The sequence below is a fragment of the Galeopterus variegatus genome, unplaced genomic scaffold, assembly GCF_000696425.1.
Source record: "Galeopterus variegatus unplaced genomic scaffold, G_variegatus-3.0.2 Scaffold33, whole genome shotgun sequence".
NCBI lineage: Eukaryota > Metazoa > Chordata > Mammalia > Dermoptera > Cynocephalidae > Galeopterus > Galeopterus variegatus.
This window is the reverse complement of record NW_007726144.1, coordinates 972911-983909: the sequence shown is the minus strand read 5'-3', so window position 1 is coordinate 983909 and position 10999 is coordinate 972911. Positions and strand designations below refer to the sequence as shown.

The 10999-nt window shown below is 54.1% G+C and overlaps 1 protein-coding gene across 1 annotated transcript in view; it reads left to right on the top strand.

Moving 5' to 3' along the window:
* Nucleotides 1-3268: 3268 nt before the first annotated feature.
* Nucleotides 3269-10999, top strand: part of LMNA (lamin A/C) — a 20982-nt gene continuing 13251 nt past the window's right edge. Inside the window, exon 1 of the mRNA XM_008570688.1 lies at nt 3269-3876. Coding sequence (XP_008568910.1) covers nt 3521-3876 — 356 coding nt within the window. The 5' untranslated portion in view covers nt 3269-3520. The remainder of the gene's footprint in view (nt 3877-10999) is intronic.

Genomic DNA, 10999 nt, shown 5'->3' with positions numbered 1-10999 from the left:
TCCATGAGGGATATTCTAGGGATTCTAGGGATTCATTCTAGGGACATTCTAGTAGGGACCTTTGTTTTATTCACTGCTATATCCCTAGAGTCTAGAACAGCACCTGGCCCATAGTAGGTGTTTAATAAATGTTTGTTGAAAGAGCAGATTCTTTATCAATGTATAAAACACTCCTGTAAAGCCACTAAGTCTACCTTCCCCAAGAAGACTTCCTTCAAATGCATGTTACTCTAATTATCGTAGTATCCCCATTTTACAGACAAGGAAACTGAGGCTGAAAGAAATGAAATAACTAGCCCAGAGTCATTCATGTGAAAAGTGGCAGGATGAGATGCATTTGTTCGTCCAAGCAACACTAAGCATTGCTGTGTGCCAGGCACTGGGCCAGGTGTTAGGGACACAGATTACCAAGACTTGGTCACTCCAGTCCTTCACAGTACTTTCAGGAGGGTCGCAGAGGGAGGCTCCTCCATCCCAAGGTCATTGATCTTCAAGAAATGTGCCCAAACCACCCCTTGGACTCAAGTACTACACTCTGATTTCACTTATTAATGCTCTGGCTTCCAGACTTCTGGGATCCATTTGGAATTCATTATCTAGTTCAGAGTCCTATGCTCCTCTTTAACCACTTGAGCTTATTAATTTTGCTTCTCCCTCTGTCTTCCCCACCAGTAGGAGGCTCCCTTGAGAGCAAGCATTGCTGTAGTATTCCTATTACCCTGTGGCATGGAGTGCAGAGTTCTGTACACCCAAGAGCTCAATTCCCATGTCTTTGATAGCCACTCTGCCCATGTTACAGATGAGAAAACAGAGGTCCAGAGAATTCAACAGATCTAGCATCACATAGTGAGAGGCAGGATTGGAACCTGGTCACCACCTAGTCATAACTTTCCCCATCCTCACTCCCAGCAGGTCCAGCTCCTCTGGATATGGCCTCCCCTACCTCTCTCCTGCTTCTTTTGGTGTTTGCTAATTTTTTTTTTTTTTTTTTGAGGCTGGCCTGAATGGGATACCAAACCTGTGACCTTGGTATTATAAGGCTGTGCTCTACCAACTGAGCTAATTGGCCAGCCCTCTCCTGCTTCTTTTAGGATTGGTGGTCTATGCCCTAGCATGGGGAGACCAGGCTTATGGCATTGGGGGTCCAGAGTTAGGACTGGCTATTCAGGATAAAGGCTCTCTTTGAAGTTCAGATTTAGAATTGAGGCCATTTTGGTGGTTGTGTCAGGGACCCCTAGGAAAGAGCTCAGAGTGACATTTGGGGTGAAAGCCCTCTTCCTTTTTTTTTTTTTTTAAAGATGACCAGTAAGGGGATCTTAACCCTTGACTTGGTGTTGTCAGCACCATGCTCACCCAGTGAGCTAACCGGCCATCCCTATGTAGGGATCCGAACCCGCAGCCTTGGTGCTATCAGCACCGCACTCTCCTGAGTGAGCCACGGGCCGGCCCCCCTCTTCCTTTTTCCTGCACCTTTTCCCAAAGATGGGGAGGTCTAGGATAGCAAGGGTTAAGTGTAGTGTTGCTTCCCCAGCCAGGAGGGGAAGCCAGGCCAGGCAGCTGGGTAGGGCATTGGGTGGGTGGGGGGATCAGTGCCAGGGAGGGGCTGAGGCAGCGGGAACAGCAGGAGCCCCATCCCTTATGTTTCACTGGTTCACCCACCTTGCCTCTGCTTCTGCTTTGGGGAACAGAAGGGGGAGAAGCAGAACAAGACTTTTTGTTTTGTCTGGGAAGCTAAGGGTGGGTGCCACGCCCTGAGGGAGAGGGCTGCAGGGAGAGGAAGCCATATCCTGGGTCCTCTCACCTGGGTGCTCATCCTCTTGCCCAGTCACCCTCACAGACATGAGAAGCTAAGCATCTCCTGATGGCTCTCTTCTCTAAATAGCCAGAGGCCTTGCCTTAATCCCACTCCAGCCACTCGTCTGCTCAGAGGCCTGGCTCCAGAACCCAGAACTAAGGACCAGTCCAGCTCTGCTTCCCTTGTGTACAAGAGAAGCCCTGACATCCTGGAGCTGTAGGAGTTAGCAACATAATTTAATTTCCCAGGTTCTTCATCAGAGAATAAGCTGTGGGAGGTACCAGGGCAGGGCATGCAGGAGGATGGGGCCAGAACCTCAACACTCTTAGAAAGGATGAGGTGGCTGGTGGGACCAGAGTCAGGAGTAGGGGAGGGGAGTGGAAGGCTGGTCAAAGGGTCCTTGGTGAGCCTGAGGACGAAGCCTGGGGTAGAGAAGCCTGTGACCTGGGCGATCCTGTTTTGTGAGAGGGCTTGGCCCCTCCCCGGAGCCAGTTGCAAAGCAGACCTGGCCAGAGAGGGCTGTAGAGATAAGTGCAGTGCTAGCGTTTACAGCCAGCAAGGCTGTGGGGTCTTTGCTATTACTGCCCCCTGCTACCCTGGCTGAAACCAGGATGGAGACCCAACATTGGCTGTCCAATTTCAGGCCCTTTGGGAACCACAAAAATCTGGTGTCCTGGCAACGTGATGAATGCACGCACAGCTCTGGTATCTGTTTTAAATTATCCATTAAAATAAGTACAGTCCTGGAAAAAAATAAGTACAGTCCTGGAGTTGGCTGGGTGGGGTAAATAGTAGGAGAGGACTGAAGCGGGGAGGAATCTAGACAGCCCCTTTTCCCAACTGCTCGGGTCCAAAGGAAGCGGGTAAGGGATGGGAGGGGGCAGTGCCTGGGTCCTATTCTTGGCCTGCTCTGAGAGGACTGCGATTTGTTGCTTAGGTCTAAGACCCAATGCTTTGTTCTGAAGGGAGATAAATTGGGGCAGAAGATAGGAAACAAGGGACTTCAAACCCCTGATCCCTGACCCAAAATTGAGGGCATAAACGAAGTCAGGTTCCAGAACTTCGCTGCCTCCCAAGGAGCAGGCATTCCTTCTCCCCCCTCAACCCTTGGCACACTGAGATGCAGCTTTGAATGGGCTCCCCACATGTTGGGGGGGTGGGTAGGAGTGACTCACTATTACTACTGGCAGGAAAGGGGGAGCCAGCGGTGGAAGAAGGGTGAGTCACATTGATGGGCACCAGCCTCAGCCCTCCCCCTACTTTCCTGCCTCCCCAGCCCTGCCTGGCTCCCTCCAGTGCTTTGCACCCACTTCCTCTCTTACCCTCAACCCTCGTCCTTTGCCCACCCACTCTCACGAGAGGGTGGGGTCAGACTCCGCCAGAACCCCTCCGTCCTAGCTCCTCCTCACCACTCCCGCCCCTACCCTGTGGATATGTGACTGCCCCTTTAAGAGCAGGGGCCCCTCCTCCTTTTAGAGGAGGACCTATTAGAGCCTTTGCCCTGGCGTCGGTGACTCAGTGTTCGCGGGAGCGCTGCATCTACACCAGCCAACCCAAATCCCGAGGTCAGACAGCGCCCGGCCCAGATCCCCACGTCTGCCAGGAGCAAGCCGAGAGCCAGCCGGCCGGCGCGCTCCGACCCCGAACAGTCTCTGTCCTTCGGCCCGAGCCCCGCGCCCTTCCCGGGATCCCTGCCCCGCGGGCAGCGCTGCCACCCTGCCGGCCATGGAGACTCCGTCCCAGCGGCGCGCCACCCGCAGCGGGGCGCAGACCAGCTCCACTCCGCTGTCGCCCACCCGCATCACCCGGCTGCAGGAGAAGGAGGACCTGCAGGAGCTCAATGACCGCTTGGCGGTCTACATCGACCGTGTGCGCTCGCTGGAGACGGAGAACGCGGGGCTGCGCCTTCGCATCACCGAGTCTGAAGAAGTGGTCAGTCGCGAGGTGTCCGGCATCAAGGCCGCCTACGAGGCCGAGCTCGGGGATGCCCGCAAGACCCTCGACTCAGTGGCCAAGGAGCGCGCCCGCCTGCAGCTGGAGCTGAGCAAAGTGCGCGAGGAGTTTAAGGAGCTCAAAGCGCGGTGAGTGCGCCCAGGTGGCGGTGTGCCTGTGGAGAGTGCAGAGGGCGGGCGGACCCGACGCCCTGGCCGGCTCCAGGAAGGGAATGGGAAGGGCCCCGGGCGGCTGATAACTTTGCCATAACTTAGTCTCCTCCTTCCCCGGAACTGCCCCCAGCGGGTGACTGGCAGTGCCAAGGGGAATTGTCAAGACAGGACAGAGAGGAGAGGGGTCTCTGGGAGAGCTGGGTGGATATAAAGAATGGTGGGGGCATTCAGGCCAAGTCCGGACTGGCGTCAGGCCGACATTCTGGCAAGGTGGGATCCGCCAACCATTTAGAGCCCGGGGGAGGGGCTTAGGCAAAGCACAACTGGCCCTGCCAGGTCTAAGAACTCTGGGCACCTAGCACACATTGGAATGGGTGAGAGGGTCCTGTTAGAACTTTCTTGGCAGGCTTGGCACTGTGCCAACTTTGCCCAGGCTGGCTCTGAACACATGATGCCCACTAGGACAGAGCTCCTAAGCTGGCATCTGTCCAGTGGTGCTTGAGAGAGGTCATCAAGTCAGGGCAACCCCCTTTTTCCCTTCCAGGTGCACTGCGGTGGCCCTCTTGGCATGACCTTTTCCTGGGTTCTTTCTAAGAGTTGGGAAGATCTCCCTCACTCCCTGCATGCCTGGGACCTTTCTTGGACTCTGACAGACCTACCGAAACAGCTCCAGGAGATCAGCTCCCCCGCAGCTCCCACAGCTCTTGGCCTGCTTGGCCCAGGAATGCAAGGGAGGGAGGGAGACAGAGGGCAGAGGCTCCCAGCTCAGGAAGTTGTGTTATGCCCAGGTCTGGCTGCACCCTGCTCTTGGCCCTCTGCCTGGTGTCTTCGAGGGTTGGGGGATCCGTCCTTCCCTCTTGGGGTGAGCCACTTTCATTTGCTCAGCCAAGCCAGAGCCATCTTTGCTTTGGCCTATCCTGTCAGCCGCTGACGTTTTGATCTTTGCCTTATTAAACTACTGGAATACAGAGAAATTTTTGAAATCCAGCCGTTGGAAGCTTCAGGCCACTCCCACTTCACCCATCCCTGCCCCACCCTACCCCACCCTACTTGACTCCACCCTCTTTTCTAAAAAGGCTTTTGGGAACTTGGAAGTTTAGACCCTTTTTTTCCCAGCGCCCCCAAAATGTGCTTTCCTTCTCTCTTCTCCCCTGTCCTCTATGAAGACTCAGGCTAAAGAGCACTAAAGGTGCTTGAGATCCCTGGGGGTGATGGCTTTGACTTCCACTCCTTTTAACCCTTTCATCATCTCCAAACTCATGCTCTTTCCAGAACCCTTCTATGTACTCTGTGGCCCCAGCCGCAGCAGATAAGGTATGGCAGATCTGTCACCCTTCTGAAGAGTAGATGGAAGTTGTGTGCGAAGCCAGGTTCAACCTTCATTTCTATTGAAAGGGATTGCTCCTGTCCTTTCCCACTAGTGCTATGAACAACTCAGTGAGCAAGACAGACAGGAGGCAAACTAGGGGGGCCCCAGAGAACTAGTTAGTGTCCTAAACTAGTCCATTCAACTACCAAAGCCCCCATTGCAGATCTCTGTAAAGGACATTCTTTTTTTTTTTTTTTTTTTTTAAAGATGACCAGTAAGGGGATCTTAACCCTTGACTTGGTGTTGTCAGCACCATGCTCACCCGATGAGCTAACCGACCATCCCTATATGGGATCCGAACCCGGGGCCTTGGTGTTATCAGCACCGCACTCTCCCGAGTGAGCCACGGGCCGGCCCTGTAAAGGACATTCTTAGCAGATATGGGGAAGACACTGATCAGAGAACAGGATGAGGGGAGTCTATAGCTTCTTGCTCACCCAGCCATCCCGTCTCCACTGCCTCCTGGTGCAGCTGTCCAGGCCTGGGACAGCAGGCGGGTGTGTGTGCACGTGGGCCAGGGGCGGGGGTGGTGTGTATACTTGTTATATTTAGCCACCTTCTTCTGTTCTCCCCCACTGATCCTGGCTGGGAAGGCTGGGCTTCCGCAAAAGGGGGGTGGGTTTGCAAGCCTGGATCCCAGGCTGATGGGAGGTGGGGTGGAGACAAAGGGGACTCGATTGGGGTGTCTGTTTCTTTCTATGTCCACAGTAGGAAGAGCCAGAATTGGTTGCTTCCTTTTGTGTCTGTTGTGCTCAGAGTGAGGTGGAGAAGTGGGTAGAATAAAAAGTTTGGGAGAGGAAGTAAGGTATTGTCCTAACGCCTCCCACCAAAGCCTGGAGAGAAGGTGTTATCTGGTTTAATGTTTAATTAGAGCTCAGAGTTCAAGGCCCAACCTGGGGTTGGGATGCAGAGCTGTCTGGAAGACCCTGTGCCAATTCTTGGCCCAGCCAGGGTACCTCAACCACACTCAGGGGTTTGGAGCTCCCTCTAGTTGGGCTGGGGACACACACACACACAAACACAAACACACACTCTCTCTCTCTCTCTCTTTCTATTTTGGAGCCCAAGGGTTTGGACACTTAAGTGCGGGGAGAATGGGAAGGTTGAAGGAACCAGGGAAGGCCTGCCGGGGGTCCAGGCTTGGGAGCTGGGCCCTACCCCAGACAGGACAGCTGGGTGAATGACTTAGATGCTGGTCCCCTCCCCCCTCCCCCCTCTGGTGGCTTTACAAGAGACAGCAGGAGACAGGGTGGAGACAGCAGATGTCTTAAAGGGAGGGATAGAAGCTGAATGTCTTCAAATTCTGGCCCATTCTGCACTGCATCCTCAGGTCCCTTTCCTGCCTCCTTCCTTAGTACTCTGGTGGTATCTGGAACCAGTGCTCTAGACAGGCAATGTGCACAAGTGATTAGAATCCAGAGCTGAGTCTGGAGTTCTGGGCTTGGTCTGCAGGACAGTGCCATGGTCTGTGCCTTCCCATGCGGAACTGATGGAGGAAGGCTGAGTCAGAAGCGGGGAGATCCCAGGCCCACAAAGCAGAAGCGCCTCTTCCCCCAAGATGAGGCTCTGGTACTCGACGACTTCCTGGATTGCCTGCCTTATGAAGCCCCGGTGCAGACAGGCAGGGAGATGCAGGCTCAGGTTCATGCAGGCTCTGATTGGGACAAGAACAGCAAAGGCCACAGTGGTGCAGAGGCTTATTCCATGTCACACAGCAAGGGGGTGATAGGTCAGAACTTGAGCAGAGGCCTTCTGACTTCCAGTTGGGTGCTCTTACCATTAAACCTCACTTCTCTAGCTAAGGGGACAGACTGAAGGATCTAGAGGGTGAGGTGAGATGGGGTGGGGGGCTGAGGCTCACTCTGCAGCCTGGAGAGTCTGCTCTGGGACCAGTGATACCTTCATGCTCTGCTGAACTGCCAGGGCCTGTTAACACTTGATCAATAGCCTTTGCCCCAGCCTGTACTTGGAAAGACCCAGGACCTTGCCAGGCCATAGATCATGAGACAGAGTTCTGGGAGGCTGGTGATTCGTGTCTTGACACTGTCTTGGGACTTGTCCTGGGAATTGTCTACCTGGATTGGGAGGAGGCTGTACCCTTGGGTAGAACCAGTAGGTTAATGGGGGTGGGAGCTTTAAGGATGCCTGGGCTCTAGCCCTTACCTGAGGGTGCCTTCTGGTATTACTTTTCCAAACCCCACCCCCCAAAACCTGGAGGCTGAGAAATAAAAGGAGCCCAAGAGAAATAAAAGAGAGAGTAGTTCATCACTAGGGCCCCAGGATTGCTGGCCTTGGTTGGCACTTCCCCTGGCCTCCAGGCGTCTGAGATTTACTCCTGCATGAGATATGCCGATTGCCCCCACTCCCAGTCCTGCCCCCAGTGATTCAGTAGCTCAGTGTCAGGGCTAAAGCTAGGGACAGCTGGGGGGACAACTGGTAGGAGATGCCTTCACCTACCAACTGTGCCCTCTGCTCTCCTCCCCCTCTCCTCCCTCCCCAGTCCCTCACCATCTCTAGCAGCTGCAGCAGCCAAGACCAAGTGTGGCTCAGAAGCCCAGACACTAGGGCAGGATTCATCCCACTCTTACCTCCTTGGGCCCCCAGTGTACTGAAGGTGATATAGGCCAAACTCTAATATTCTTGGAGATATCTGGGAAGGTTGCAGAGTATCCATCAAATTGACAGATAATGTAAGGTAGTAGAAACAGCACTGGCCTTTGGTGTCCTTAGTTATAGGCTTGGCCCTGCCCCTAAATTGCTGTGTGACCTTGAGCAAATCACCTCCTCTCTCTGGATTTCCCTACCTACAAAAGGAAGGGGTTAGAGCAGGTCTCCAGGGATCCCTTAGGTTTCAAAATAGTGCAATGACCCACAAAGTGAGAAAATAGGCCTCTAAAATACCAAGGTATTAATAATAAAATCAAATATAATTAATGTGAATATAATTAATAGCCAATGTTATTCTCAATAGAAATATTTTCTGTAAGCTGTGGAATTAAAAACACCACACTCTCTATTTTCCAAAGAAAGTTTGTTAGAAATAGTTAATTATTATGGTATTACCCTCTTGGCATTTGCTTTGTTTTCATTGCTAGCAGGAAAGGACAATTCATTTTCAATGCTTCTCCCTTCAGGACAGTGGAAAGGGCTGTATCATGTAGCAGGAAAGGGAGAGTCGGCACAGGAATGACTTTCATTGACCTGTGTTGGGAGCTAGAAGGGAGGCCCTAGGAAAGGCAGGGCTGTTACCTTAGAGCTGGCCAGGATTGGACAGCATGTGCCGGGAGCCGGGGGAAGTGCACAGTGACCTTGAGCGGCCCATCTTCTACCTTTCCTGCACCCAGACTGGCTCCCCAAACTAAGGCTGGACTGTGAGGAGCTCTTGGCCCTTACCAATCCCTTAAGGAAGGGGATGGAGTTTGGGAAGGGGGGCCTTCCCACTGCCCCTCTAGTTTTGGGAAAGGAAGCCGGAATCCTGCCTGCCGAAGCCAGAAATAATTTTGGCTGATATCCCGGGCCTGGCAGAGGAGCTGAGTCATGGTAGAGGGCCGAGTGGAGAGTGGACAGGAGACCCTAAACATGTCCAGTCAGGGCAGAGGAGGCTGAGGGGGGACCTTTTCTTGAGAACTACATTCAAGTTACAGCAAGAGGGACAATGGTCTGAGTTTGATAGGGGACAAATGGAAGGGGGACAGGACACATGAGTCCCTTTAGGGGCTGGCTCAGGGTAGCTAGAGACTCCTCATTTCAAGGGGTCCTGTTTCTGGGCATTAGAGAGGAGGCTGTTTGGGATTGCCAAGCCTGCCCCTTCTTCCCGAAGCTCTAGTGCTGCCACCCTCTGCTGGATGGGAGAGAGCGTTGCATCTTCCTCGGCTGGAGCTGGAATGCAGTGGGACCAGAACTCCCAGGTCCTCCCCCACTTCCTTTCCTGACCTTGGGTGTGGCTGCCACTCTCTCCCGGTGTTGTCAGGGTTAATAACTATATACCACTACATGGAGGGCTAATGAGTCTTAAGAAGGGGGACTGCTGAGTTGGCTTTTTGTGGGGATCCCCTAAATACCCTTACTTTTGGCTGGTGCCTTCGCTCCTCTCCTCCCCCAGGACATTCTACCTTCTTAGGCAGTCTCTCCCCCTCCGTGCCCCTACTTCTTTTGGTCTGTCCCTACGCCACACCCCTGTATTTTTATGACAGCACAGGAATGACTTCTGGAGAGACAGGCCAGGAAGTAGGAAAGTGGAGTTTGGCAGGGGACCTTGCAGGGGCTGTTGGTGAGGAAGCCAGCTGCCTGTTGTCCAGGACCCTAGTGCCCTGGCCTCTGGCCCCAGGCTTCTCCTGCCTCTGTACAATGCCACGTTGATACACCCAGCAGCTGTGACTCAGGTCTGGCCCCCTGCCAGGCCCAGTGCCTCTGCTGGAGTTGCCTGAACATGTCAACAGGCCATCTATCCCCCTCTCAGCACCAGTTCCCGCACCCCAACCCCTCCCTCTGCCTGGAATTAAGACCTGGCTTTGTCTTGGGAGAGGACAGCTGGGAGCCTGATGGCTCTGGCAAGGGATCTGAGGGACCTCAGACCCCGGGCATGTTGGTGGGTGTCATGCCCAAGAGAGGTGTGCAGAAACAGAGCCATGCCTGCTGTGGGTGCCTGTGCCTGTGTGGGGAGGTCGGGGGTGGTCCATGTGGGGCACCTACAATGTGCTTTCCAGGTGTAAGATGCTCAGAACTTCACAGGGTGGGGTTTGGAGAAGGCTCAAGAGGTTTCTAAGTCCCTGGAACACTTGTCCCCCTCAGTTCCTCTCTTCAAGGTCTCCCTTCCAGAGAGCAATGGTGCCTTGAATGCCAGGGAGGGGATGCCAGTTATCACAGCCTGCCACCTCCTGCCCTTACCTGAAAGTGGTTGCAGACCCACGGACCAGCCAAGAAATCAAGCAGTGGTTACTGTTGGTGCTGGGGGTGTCAAACCTCATGGCTCACACAAAGTTGTGGGTGTGTGTGATGTCTGAGGGCAGTGGGAGGGGTGGTTTCACTAGACCTCGGTGTTGCTCTCTGACCAGGGTGTCTCCCAGCAAGTGAGGCAGAGGTGGATGCATTTCCCAGGCTGTCTCACTGGGTCTTTCTGTGTCACTCTCTGTGCCATCTGCATGCATCACGCCATTTTCTGTGGTCTGTCCCTGCCTGCCGTAGATCGTGCCAGCAGGCCGTAGATCGTGCCTGCTGTGAGTGTCCTCAGGTGACCTGGTGGTCAGGTTTTTAGTGCCCAAGCCTGACCTTCTCTAGGCCTTGGTTTCCCCATCTGTAAAGTACAGGAGTTGGTCCAGGAGGAGATCCCTTGAGAAGCCTTGAGCATATGAACCGCCTAGTCTTAGGACATTTGGGGGACATGCAAAAAAAGCCTGAGACCCAACAGGTAACACATCAGCTAAAGGAAGCAGGGCAGGGCTGAGGCAGGGCTCACCTGGGGTGTGGGGTGCAGGTTTGGATAGATGGAAGGAGGGAGGGAAGGAGCATCTATTGCAGAAAGCCGAGTTGCTGGAATGAAAGGAGGGGTGGTAGGAACATGCAGGCAGGCTTGGGGTGACAGCAGGAGATACCCCATCATATGGCAGGAAGTCAGGTTGGGCAGAGGTCTAGATGCCCTGGAGGATACCAGGAGATCAGTCCCAATGAAGGCAGGGACTCACCCAGCTACGGGGGGGGGGGGGGGGGGGGGGGGGGGCCCCCCCCCCCCCA